This window comes from Chlamydotis macqueenii, chromosome 3 (genome assembly GCF_036417535.1).
Source record: "Chlamydotis macqueenii isolate bChlMac1 chromosome 3, bChlMac1.mat, whole genome shotgun sequence".
In the NCBI taxonomy this organism is placed as follows: Eukaryota; Metazoa; Chordata; class Aves; order Otidiformes; family Otididae; genus Chlamydotis; species Chlamydotis macqueenii.
This window is the reverse complement of record NC_141558.1, coordinates 60,036,848-60,050,164: the sequence shown is the minus strand read 5'-3', so window position 1 is coordinate 60,050,164 and position 13,317 is coordinate 60,036,848. Positions and strand designations below refer to the sequence as shown.

The following is a 13,317-nucleotide window of genomic DNA, read 5'->3' as shown; positions in this document are numbered from 1 at the left end:
TTCAGGCCCAAAATTTCAGTCTTCCAGAACCATCACAGTTAAAATTTTGATCATGATGAAACATTGCTCTTGATTTTCCTTTTTTTTCCTCTTAATTATATTTTGGTCTCATCTTAAATAAAACCAGCTATTCCTGGCAGCATTTAAGGCATCTTGCTGGTGTTGCCATCTGCAGGCTGTAATAGTTTTAAGCTGCATTCCTTCAAAGTCAAACTTAAATGTTGTTCTTTCTTCAGGCAGTAGTCCAGATGCAGGCTCATGCTATGAGTCTGCACTTGAAATGAGAAATTCTGTAGAGGGTGCACTTGCACTCTGCATCTCCTTTGTGAACAGCATGTCTATTGCCATTGTTCTTCCCAAATACCTAGAGCTGCGTATTCATTCTTGTAAGGATTACTCTTGCTCTACTCTTACCTTGCCCTCATGAGAGGGACTGCAGCATGCTGAAGGAATGGGCTGAAAGGAACCTTAGGAAATTCAACAAAAATAAATGCGAAGTCCTGCATCTGAAGAGTAGTAATGCCATATACCAGTACATGCTGGGAGACCAACTGCAGTGAAAGCACCTTTACAGAAAAGGATCTGGGAAATCCTGCTGGACAAGTTGAACATGAGACAACACTGTGTCCCTACAGCAAAGAAGGCCAACTGTATCCTGGGCTGTATTAGCAAGAGCACAGCCAGCATATTAGAATAAATTATTCCTTTCTATTCAGTACTTTGTGAAGACCATATCTAGAGTACTGCGTCTGTCTTTGTGTTCCCCAGTATTAGATGGGCATTGACATAGTGCAATGAGCCCAGTAAGGGCCACTAAGTGGCCAGAGGGCTGGAGGCCCGTGATATATGAGGACTGATTGAGAGAACTGTCATCCTTCAGCTTTGAGAAGAGAAGGCTGTAGTGGGATATTGCTGTCTACAGCTCCCTACAAGGAAGGTACAGAAAAGATGGAGCCATGCTTTTCTCAGATGCCCGGTGATAAGACAATAGGGAGTGCCTGCAAGTTGAGATACAGCAAATTTCAGTTACAAATAAGAATTTTTGTTTTCTTTAAAAAGGCCTTGGATATGCTTAAAACTCAACTGGACAAGCCCCTGAGCAACGTGGTCTAATTGGACTTGCTCTGAGCAGGGAATTGGACTAGCTGACCTCCAGATATTCCCTCCAACCTAATTTATTCTACGATTTGTCAGAAGTTAATTGTGAAACTTGAGGGACATATACCCAAGAAATGCACTCATTTGCCACCCAAGAAAGGATCAGAAACTTAAATTGCAAAACTTACTACTGACAGAGACCCTGAAAGCCTAACATTCCAAATCCCACATTTGCCATTAGCTGACCTTGACTCCTTAGCAGCTTAAGGGGCTCTCTAATGTGGAGCTGAGACTGTTTTTTCTGCAGTTTTGCTAAGGTTCCAGAATAAAAATACTGTGACAGTTATACGCATAGCTATTTCTATATTGCATTAAAACAGTCCTCTCAAAATAGTGAATTTCTGCAAATCATTATTGCCTATTTCTCTCTTTTATTATGGTGATGTACACAGTCACAAGAGCAGTACCTTTAATTTGTCTTCCAAGACTAATCAGAAAGTAAATTAAATACTTGCCTAATATTGTGAAGTTTTTTCCTTCACATAGTAAGTGCACATTATATGACAGGGGTACATGACTGTTCGTAGGTGTGCAATGAGAACCATAGACTTTTTACAAAGCCAAGAAGCTGAAAAATAATGTAATACTCAGTAAATAGCCTGTATTGGTCATTGCTGACATCGCCATAAAATAATTTTGTTTAAGAGCTCTTAAAAACTAAATGTTCCAATTTACCCCAATTATTTATGTATATTATAAATTATAAATATATTATTTATAATTATAAAAATGTCTTTTAAATAATTATATATTATTTATAATTATTGCAAAAAATATTTTGTTCTCTAATAGCTCCCATGGGTGTCTCAGATCAAAGTCTGCTAAGAGACTTCGCTGCTGGAGGGCAGGCTGCTGGAGATAAAATCCTTGACATTGAAGCTGCTGGCCAGGCCAAGTTAAAAGAAGGTGGCAGAGAAGAAGATGGAAGCCCAGTCAAAACTCCACAATTAGAATTGACTCAGGATGGAAAGGTATGGCTGACTTTCACAGCGAAATTATTTGTTCATGTGGTGTGTGTCCATGTGTGGTTATTTAGTGTCTGTCATCTCTGAGTGTCATACAGCACTGGATTAAAATATTAAAGGAAAATCGCCAAGTGCTTTCTGTAGGTTTAACTTAATGTAAGTGTATGTCAGCAAAAGAGAATACAAACTTCTGAAGGGCATTGACCTAGGGTTTCTTTTATTGCTATAAATTTGAATTCTTAGTAAGCTTGCATGAGTTCTTGAAAATAAATGCTTCAAAGGGTAAATACTGTTTTATTAATTTCCTTAGTTTGTTTAGACTTTACAAAAAAATTGTTACTATATCCACAGTTGCGTACATTCTACAAAGTTGAGTATATTATGACTGTGTTTAATTACCATAGGTAACAGTATTGTTTTAGTAGCCATTGTAGAATTATTTCATTCTTTACAAACTTTTGTGTTGATTGATGTGTAGATTGTCGTGAAAAGTTGAGTACTTTGGTCTGCTCCTGTTGCAAACAACCATTTACTTGTCCTGTTTGTTTGAGCTACTGGGGCAATAGGTCAAAAAAATTAAATTTATATCTTTTATGATTTGATGTAAAAATTTCCTTTCAAAGTATCAGCTAAAATATGCTGCTTGATCTCTCTCGGAGATAATTTCTTTTTTTCTTTTTTTTTTTTTTTGACAATTCTCCAGACTTTCTTTCATATTTAAAGACTAATATTTTTTTAAAACATTTTTGCAAGTTAGCAAAAAAAATTAGATTCCTAGGGGGTCTGCTGAGTTTCTCTGTGTGGTTCACATGTTCCCACTGCATTCAAGTGCAGGAAGGGAACAAATGCCAACAGTTGCTTTTTTTTTTTTTGTTTGTTTGCTGGCAAGTTGAAATAATTTTGAATTAGCTTACAGAAAAGGCACACACAGAATTTCTTTATGGGAGAAAAATGGTAAAACAAGTTACTGTGTTCTGACTTTGGGCTTGGTAAAATGGCGATACTCCTTGTTTTCAAATTGGCAGTATCTTTCAATATTTTAACCAAAGAAGAGGGGAAAAAAAAAAAAAGCAGTATTTTGGGAAGTTGTTCCAGGAAGCTATTTAGTAAGGTTTTGTTACACATGCCAATTCTGTGAACAGCTTTCTTTCCCCCCAGCACAGATACTTCTTTTCCTTTCTGGCTCTCTTTAAGTCTTAGAGGAAATGGTTATAAAGCCAAGAATCAAAGTGCCAGTTTGTCTTTCGTGTACTGCACTGTCCCCTGACCTTTCTGCCAAAGCTCTGAATGTCTGTCCTCTTCCATCTGTTGTAAGTAACTATTACAGTTCAAAAGTGCACAGTTCTTTACAGCCTGAGAACAAAACATTCATAATGGGTTCCTTTCATAACCCACAAAAGTAAACAAGTTGTCTGCTTGTAAAACACAAGGGAATTTATATTTTTATTTGGCATTTCTATTGCATTAGTAGAGCTATCCCTGCTTCTAAGTAAAAATTTTCACTAACTAATAATTTCTTTTTTTTTTTCCTTCTTCTTGTGCCTTCAAACTTGCATTTTGTTGTGCTTTCATTTTCCACTGTGCACAGAATTTTTTTCTTCAGTTCACTCACATAGACACATCACCACTACCCATTCATTCTGTGTCTTCCCATCTCACAAACCTGTCACCTGTCCCTGAGGTGGACATGCTTTCAGATATTTCAGAGGAAGATCTCTTTGGGGAGCCCCTCCTTACCATCCCGGACATCTCAGAGTGCAATTCCATGAAAGAAACACCAGATCATAATAAAAACAAAATAGCTTCACCAAATACCTTTGAATCTGTGAGACCCTTAACTAGTCGAGGCTCCCCTGCTGTTGAGGGAAAAATCCATACAAATGACTACAAAAACACTGAGTTGTGTGTCTCATTCAGCTTTATCAGATGCTTTTATTTTAGTTTCCGCTCGCTGCTTGATGAGGATGGTTATATTACTTTTCCTAGCCTTCCTGATGTTTGCATCTCTTTCCTCCCACCTGGCCTTCAGCACTATATTCCCATTACCTCTCCTTCCTTCATCCCCTCTTTTCTCCTTATCTTTGTGCTGCTTCTGTCTGCTTTCCAGTCTATTCCTTTTTCACTCACGTTCTCCCTTCCTCTCGCTCTGTCCTTCTGCTACCTGGAGCCTAAGGGGACTTGTTTTAGTGCCTCTAATGGCAATGACCCGAATGACAAAGCAGAGGAAGAGGAGGTGTGTAATTTTGTTGCTTAAATGTTGACACTTGCACATAGCTTTTATGCTTGTTCTCCTAGAGGCTTGCTCAGTTTTGCATACTTCCTAGTATAGGGATATGTCTATGTATGTGCCTATTATATATATAAATACACACACGTGTGTATCTGTATCTTTCTAATTTTTCTCATTTGTGAAAAATTGCTATTGTGGGATTTGTAGTCTATAGATAGCTGGTGGGTTTTCTGCCTCAATTCCTACAGCATGCATCACTTCATTAGATTCCACAGATACTGAGCTGCAGGTAGAGTTGCTTTATAGTTCAAAATGTTTATGAGCACGTAAATCTGAATACGGAAAGTGCTGTATAAAAATAGATATATTATTACTTGATACTATTTGCAAATTGTGCTACTTGCACTATGAGTTTGTTAAAACGCATGTCTCCTGCGTGCATTGACTGGAATGCACATCTCCAAAGTTCTATTTAGATCTGAAAAGTTAAATTCCTAAAAGCTGAATTCAGAAAACTGTGAATACTTTAAAATCAGTTTTTTTGTTATTCCAGATTTCAGATGTTTCTGCTCTACAAGGATGTGTGCAAAGTTGAGTCTGTCCAAGGCACTTTTTTTTTTAAGTGCTTTGATTAATCTCTAGCAGCAGTTAAGTTGGAGACTGATTTTGTTCATTAGCTGGGATTGCAGGTTCTGTCAGACTTTAATCACTGGAGTCTGAACATTCTTTGAAATAAACTGTTAACATTGCTCTGCATAAGCCTCAGTCACACTAATATGCTGCTCTGATCATCTGGTGTAATTTACAAAATGCTTCCGTTCCTTATATCTGCTGTGCATGTTACAGCAATACTACTAGAAAAAGGTGGTTTATTTTGATCTTCAAAGGAAATATGAAACCAAGTATTATAGAATCAAAAGAGAGGAGGGGCCTGTTCAATGTAACATTTAACAAAGTTTGTTAAACTGATTAAATCAATACAATGTACTTACTAAAGATATGCTAAATATGACATGATGCCATTAAAAACACCAGTCTAAGTTAAAAATAATGAAAAACATTACTTTAATGACTTTCTCAATTTTTATGTAACCTAATTCAATCCATCTCTTGTAACATAAAGTTGCAGAAAACAGAACCCCAAATAAGCGAGAAAGGAATAAAAATGCAGTATGTACCACATTATGTGTGCATTCACACAAAATCCAGAAGGCAACAACATATGCAATAAATAAACCTCCCTTCAAATTTATGTACTTGCGCAGTGTTGACTTCTAAATGCATCTTTTCCTAAGATTAGTAGTTGATATTTGTACCTGTGGAAAGACTGGGAAATGGTTTGCTTTTTGAAGAATGCTGTTCCTTAAGGGATTCAGAATACTTGTAGGTAAGACATAAAGATTAGCTATCACTTCCAACAGAGTGCATTGCAATTTGAGGAAGAGTATATTCACCTAAAAAGGGAGATGGGTGCAAATAATTCGTTCGAAGACAGCAACGCTCTCAAAATAAGACAGTTTGTAAATACAGTATTTAGGTTTTTGACTTGAATCCTAGACTCTTACCAAAATAAATCATGACATTAGATCCCATTTTCCCATCAACTTGTTGCAGAGTTTAAGGCACTTACCATAGAAATTAGGCATATCATTTTTTAAATATTTTTTTTTTACTCATTCTTAAATTTCCATCTGTGAAGACATTGGAAATAAGAGCAAGAAACGGACATAGTGTGACACTTCCATTTTTCATACCGCTTATGCCAAATATTACTTCAGCCATTCTGCAGCAATGTAGGTGAAGGAAGACCAAAGTCGCTTAATAATTTCAACAACATCTGGGGCCGAAACAGTAAAGGTCTGTAAATATAGCACGCTTTGCAGCATTTACAAAGAGATGAAGCCTCTGTGTTATTCTATAAAGTTATGTTAACAGTTCCTTTTCTTGACAATTTGCCATGTGCTCACATAGGTGGAATCTGAAGAGGAGGAAGCACAGCAGAAGGTGCATGGTTGTTTGTTTTTTTTTGTTTTTTTTTTGTTTTTGTTTGGTTTTTTTTTACAATTAAATATGGCTGTAGCTGCCTGCCTTGTTAGCACCCTGAACTTTCTGTGGATTTTATCTGAATAGGGCCTTTTCACCTTGACATTTTATTTGTTACTGAACTGATTCTAAGGGTCCTTTTTATTTACTTGCTAGTACATTTTATGTTCATTTTGAATTTTTTTTTGTATGTGGCTTAATTTCACAGACCAATTCCTTGAGAGTAGACGGGGAAAATATTTATGTCAGACATAGCAATTTAATGTTGGAGGTTTGTATATAATATAAGAAACCCTTTCCCTTCTCACGGGCTGCCAGGCTGCATGGGATTGGGAGGTCACTTGCAGGCTGTTACAGACACAGTGCATGAAGTGCATGGGGGAAAAGCAGCTTGGAAATACTGCATGTTATAATTCTAGTTTCTGAGTTTAAATTAAAAAAAAAAATCCAAACAAACAAAAATACCCCTCATCTTGAATGTACATTTTGTATATTTTTTTGCTAGATGTTTCCAAAGTGGCAACTGGGAATAATAGCCCTATTTAGATAAAGCAAACACAAGGATCCAATGCATAATCCTAAATGGGATTTTTATACATTGCTCCTCCATGTGTGCATCTTCCCTTGAACAAGGCTTCTAGTTTTCACCAGTTTAATCAACCTTTATGAAATACATTATCTGAATAAATTGAGTTAGTAAGGCACAAGCAGTAATAGAAGTAAGGAAAAACTAATTCTGGTTCTGATGCTTGTTGATTCTTAGGAGCTTTAAGAAATGCATGTGAGGATCAGATTTTTAAAGGGAATGTTTAGCTATGCTACTGAAATCTTTGACTTATTTTTTCCCCTTTCAAATGGAAGTAATTCTTGCTTCGTAACGGTTGATTTTCATTGAAGATGAGCAACAGTGAAGGGCTTTGAACAGTATGTTAATGTGTAGTGCTTTGTCACTGAGGTAGAGATTTTTTTATTACAAGAATTTCCATATAGTCTGTTAATCTGGATTATTTTATTGAAGACTATCTGTAGTTATAATCACTGTAATTTAACTTGTGGTTAATAACATAAGCTAGTAACTGAAGAAATTTTTTTTTAATTTTACTGCTGTGTTTAATTTGTTATTCATCCAGATGGGGCTATAAATAATTCCCTTTGTCACAAAAACTGTCTTTTTAAAAATCATTGGCTTTGTTTAGTAATATGGAGATGTATGGATCGCAGTAACCCAACTAATATGTTTTTTGGCTTTTTGCAGCTTTTGATCACTATTGAAACTTTGCTTGTGTATAACTTACTAAAGCACTGAAAGTGTACATGGCATAACTGTGCTTAGATCAAGTCCAAGAAAAGTGCCTTGTGTCAAGCCAAGACAGGTTTTAAAGTGATGACATAATTGTTATGAGCTACAGTTGTGTAATTGAATGCCTTTGGCATAAAGTTTTACTTCACTTAGAAAATACATACTTTAGAGGGACATATTTAATGTCTCATTTGTTAGTCCTAGATTAAAAGTGAGGCATTGGTCCTGTGACAGTGTGAACCTACTGAGTTGCAAGAAGGGCAGAAGTTCTTAGTCTTCAAAGTGCATCTGAGAATATTTGCAGAATTAGGAAATAGATATGCAGCACCAACTGCTACTGGGGCTGAACATGCAAGTGAAAAGAAATTACAAAATAATGACTTTGTATTGGGTTTGGATTTTTCATTACTTAAGATGGGATGTCTTTGTGTTGTGAGCACTGACTATAAAAATCCTAACCAAAATGTTAAAGTGAAATTTCAAAATGTTCTGTTACAAAGTATGTAAAATCTTTGTTCACAACCCAGATGCTTTACCTAAATTGTTCTTTCTGATTACATTATTTTGATAAAACTTCATTAACCATTTTGTCTACATTGATATTATTCCATTTTAATCTTCAGTCTTTTAATTCTGTACTAAAAATCGATTTAAGGCTTAAACTTGAATTTCCCCATAGAATACTGAAAAAATATTCTTGTGTTGGAGTGTGCATAACCAACACAGGCTTTTCTCAAGACCTGGCATGCTGGAAGGAGGACAGGTTATGGAAGCAGAGTGAAATCTGCTCTTCCCATCAAAGCCCAGCATTGTATTTAAAGGATAATGAATTTCCAAGACAGCTAAGCAGATAGATTTTTGCCTACTTACCAGAACAGTTATGTTTTTGCATAGCTCCTGATCTTTGTTTGCTCCTGTGTCTGGTATAAAGTGAAAGACTAGCTTGTAGTTATTTGATCAAAGATGCCACGCTGTGCTGTCCCCTTTGGCACTTGCCTATGTAGGTGCAATTTAGAGAGAACATCTCTTTGGTAGTGTCTGCTGTCAGGTTCTTAAATGTGGAATTGGCAGATAGCGGGCTGTAAGTCTTTAAATCTGATTCTTCCAGTAAGTTTAAGCCTACATGACAAGCGCAATGAGTAGTCCCTCTGAAGTTAAGCGGATGTTACTTGCTTGCATTTTTGGCCTTGTAGTACTGTCTTCATAGAAGTAAGTATTTTTCATACAGCTCGTAATAAAAAGAAAGATGTGGTTGTATAATGCTTTTTGGGTTAAACTATGCCTTCTTACAGATACCTTCAGTAATGTTAGTTGTGCAGTATCCCAAAATGCTTACTTCTGGGCTTACAAATTTTAGATTAAAGCAAGCAACTACTGGAAAGTATTATTGTTTCATAGAGCTAGTAGTTTCATGTTTTGGATGAAAATAGTCCTCGGTTAAGTAACTAGGCACAGCATTATTTTTCTTTTGCCTTAAAATGTGGAAGAAACTGCATGAGTGGCCCTTCATTGCAAAAACAAAACTAAAAAATCTTAGTGCCCTTATAGTCTTAAACTTTTTTTATTTTAAGGCACTCCAAAGAAGAATAGCCCTCCAGATACAAGGCACTTTCCTTGGTTTTGTTTCCTTTTTTTTTTTTTTTTCCAGTTAAGTTTGCTTTTGTTGTCGTGTTTTGTCCTACTTTGTTTTACGTTGTGGGTTGCTAGGACCTGGATAAGACCCAGGACGACTTACTGAAACACCAAGCTAGCATTAGTGAGCTCAAGCGCAATTTCATGGAATCCACACCTGAACCACGCCCAAATGAGTGGGAAAAGCGGCGTATCACACCTCTGTCCCTACAGACACAAGGGGTATGTCACTACAGACGCTTGTCCACGTGCATTTCCATACAACCCTGTATGCAAAACAGTAAATGCAGTTTGTCCTTTAGATTAACACTTTTTTTGGCTAACGTAATATTTGTTTATACTAAGTATACATTAACTTTTTACCACTTACCTTTAGACCTGACTTTAAACAATATGTGGAACTGTATTCTTCTACAAGAATAACTGAGTTAGAATCACTGGAAAAAATGGAGATGATGGCAGTATTTTCTTGTGTGTCAAGGACAGCTTAAATATCACTCTGATTTACACAGATTGATGGAGATAACTTTTCAATGACATTAGAACTTTTCCCTCCTTTTCCTTCTCTTTAACCCTTCATAGCTTGTGCATGAACACACACACAGCCTGTGTGTTGTTTCAGAAGGACCTTACATGATCAGTTAATTTACAGTGTTGACTTTTTTGGGACATATCTAATGTAGTTGTTAAAATTTACTCACCTTAATCTCCAAAAGGTCTGTAAGATGAATTTGCCTACTTTTTTCTCTATACCTCCTTCCTGACTAAACCTTAAAGGAGCAGTTTGGAAAACTATTTTCTACAAATAACATCCTGAATGCTTGTGGCAAGAAAACTACCCAAAAAAATTTCTCTTGCTATTGTGAAACTTTAGTTTTATGAGGAATTATTTGCTGCTTCTTTCATAGAGTAGAAGAGCAAATTGGTTTTCAAAAGCTATCGATTTATCTTCTGTTATCCTTTTCTTCCACTGTTGTTCCTATTACTCCCTCCTAAATGTATTACTGTCCTGTCCCATTAAACTCTTCAGTATTCTCTTCAGTCCCCAGAGAGGTGAACTTTCAATTAAGCTTGCTTGATGCTACCAACTGATTTTTGTTAACAAGACACTATTTCAATAAGATGCTTAAGCAATCTGAACCATGAGTATGTGCATACAGATAATACAGTCACTGACTCTATGGGTCACTTCATTAGTGACTATTTTGTTAATTTATGGTTACTGCCAATAAATTATTCCTCAAATTTCTGAGCAGTACTTGAATATTTCTACACTAGTGATATATGCATAGATACAAATGCTGGTCAAATTCTCAAATGTCTATGACACATTGGTTCATTTAATAGCTATATTTTTGGCTAAAATAGACATTTATGTAAAAGTGTAACTTAATTTTTGTTATGTTGTGGTGTATTTTCTGTGTTGATTTCTTTGTATTGAAGTTGAGACCCCTCCAAGTTCTTTTATCTCTGTATTTTTTTTTCCTCATCTAGTTGTGTTCTGTCACTTTCAGATGGTTTGGTTTTATGTTTTTGTGTAGTGTGTGTCTGTCTCATTGCTTGTTGATTTACACTGGTTTTATAAAATGAAAACCAAATAGAGAAAAGGAGACCACATTTTCCAAGTGAAATCGCTGCCTGGAAAGGAGAAACAGTGGACTGCAATGGCATGGATTGCTGGAGTAAAACCAGAGGAAACCGATAAGGTGGCTGCCCTGAAACCTACTGCCTTTTTGCTTATCTGCTGTGGGCTAGCTTGGGCACTTCTTTCTTTTTCTTCTTCTCTGATGGAGATACCTTTTTCTTTTTTAAAGCCAGTACTGAAAGGAGAAGGTTGAGTTGTAAACCAGGATCTGTGTGTGTGTGTACATATATGAATACCAGCAGCATTCTGCTTAAATGCCAAACTAGCTGTGAAGTTCTGAATGGCTACTTTTTGAAAAGAAAACCAATTTTTCACCAGAAAATTACTCTATTTTATGTGACTAGGATGAGAGCAAAACATGTATTTTCATTCTATGTGGAAATAATTGTCTGCAGTTATTTGACACTTCACACAAGAACTTTTGCTTTACATGTTCTCATTATTCAAATCAATAATGCTGTAGAAGCAGCTTCATTTCAAAGGCAACCTGTTCTTGAGTACCTCCACACTTACGTACCTCTCTTTTTCATCCAGGGGAATAGGGAAGTTTTCTCCCCTGTAAGCTGGCTTAACACCTACGTAGTGAAAAACACTTTATAACCAGTGAGAACACTAGCGGCATAATAGTGATGATGGGTAGCAGTTGTGATGTTGCCTTTTTAACATCACTTTTGGACTATTTTCCACCACCGAGGAATTGGGCCAAAAGTAGGTTGATGTAAAGCTGTCAGTCCTGTTTCAGTAACATATATAAATATGAGGTTTGGGAAACAAAGTGTATTTCCATCCCAAATCATTTGTTGATGGATGTAGACAAGTTTGTGTTCAAGTGTTTTGTTACACCCAATTTATTAACTTGCTGGTATTAGTAGGCTAATACAGTACTCAGTCCTATTTCTGGATTCTGTTTCCTTGCTTGTCTTAGGATAGGTGGACAGTAGACAAGAATAAAGTGGGGATACCACTGCTAATATTCTTTCTTTTCTTCCTTCTTTTGCTCCAGTGAACATATGTGCAAATAAGTAATTTTCTGTTTATGAGAAATGTTATTTTAGGTAAATCTCATTTGTGCCACTGTACTTCTGTATCACCTTACTCCCACAAATGCACAGCATCTGTGACTTAATTATAACAGAAATTGACATGTATGTCACAAATATGTGAAATGTTATGTTATGGATACCCACAACAATTTTTTAATCCATTCCCCCCACTCCCACTGCTTGTAAACAGTATTTCATGTTAGTATATATGACTCTGAACCAGAAGGAACTTGTCAGGAATTTAAACATCTTCACAGGCTGATAAATTATTGTAACTACAGTAATCTGATGAAAAGTGCCAATTCTATCTATAGATTTAACAACTTTTACTAAATACCTCCTCAGGGAACAGGGGTTACATTTTCAAATAAATTGTGTGATTGGGGTTTTCCTTTTACAAGATGAGAAGACCTAAACATTTTAAGGTGGTAAAATGTGAAAAGATAGGTGGTATGTGCCTGTTTTAGAATTATAATACATATGTGGGGGGAGAGAGATGCACACAAGTCTGACATACCACATAAAGATTCCTTTCCCCCCCCCCCCCCCCCCCCCGGCTTTTGATGTGATCTATTAATAGATGAACATTTATTAAGCGTGGTAAATTAGGGAAAGAAAGTGAGGGTGAGGAACACATTCTCTCTGGTGGATGTTGAGTATGTTGCATGGGGGCAGATTTAATAACTTGCATTCACAATAAATTTTCTTAGCCTCCTTTGAAAATATACTTTAAACTTTATTGTAGGGAAAAGATATAGGGGTTCTTTTTCTTTTCCTTCTCTGTTTTTCTGCATGCCATATGTGTTGCATTGTATGCACAGTAGCATGGTGTGACTGATGTCGGTTCAGGTTCTACATTGCTGCTCACGCAGTGAGCCCACGTGGACTGCAGTTGTCTGCATGGCACCTTGGCTTTCCTCTGGCATGTGCTTCTGCCGTGGTTCTCTGTAGTGCCATCTTCTAAGACAGAAATGGATCTTACTGAGTGTTGTCAAAATGTGCGTTCTGTCCATGTCAGGCATTTGTTACATCATTGGCTTTTTATTTTAACTGTTTTTACTTCTAACTTAATATAAGAGCTTGTGGCAAGTAAAGTGGAATAAAAAATTTTAGCCCTTTCAGAGGCGTGTACCCACATGAATTTTAAGTTTGCTTTATCATACAGATTCATAGTACTACAGAAAGTAGACCAGACTATGAACATAATTTATGCTTTAAAGCAATGTACTCGTCTGTTTGACTAAAACTAAGTTTTCCCAGTAGAATGGGAAATGCTTTTTGAAAACACCATTCTTTAAAAG

At 36.4% G+C, this 13,317-nt stretch overlaps 1 protein-coding gene across 15 annotated transcripts in view; it reads left to right on the top strand.

Annotated features, from left to right (window-relative positions):
* EPB41L2 (erythrocyte membrane protein band 4.1 like 2) overlaps positions 1-13,317 on the top strand; it is a 108,234-nt gene that overhangs the window by 80,333 nt on the left and 14,584 nt on the right. For 7 of the 15 annotated variants that reach the window (XM_086745869.1, XM_086745863.1, XM_086745868.1 and 4 more), the window contains 4 exons: positions 1,951-2,129; positions 6,605-6,667; positions 9,404-9,550; positions 10,930-11,034. In XM_086745869.1, coding sequence (XP_086601995.1) covers positions 1,951-2,129; positions 6,605-6,667; positions 9,404-9,550; positions 10,930-11,034 — 494 coding nt within the window. Of the gene's footprint in view, positions 1-1,950; positions 2,130-3,711; positions 4,357-6,324; positions 6,358-6,604; positions 6,668-9,403; positions 9,551-10,929; positions 11,035-13,317 lie in introns of all 15 variants that reach the window. The other 8 variants (XM_086745871.1, XM_086745865.1, XM_086745870.1 and 5 more) reach the window with 3 other exon arrangements.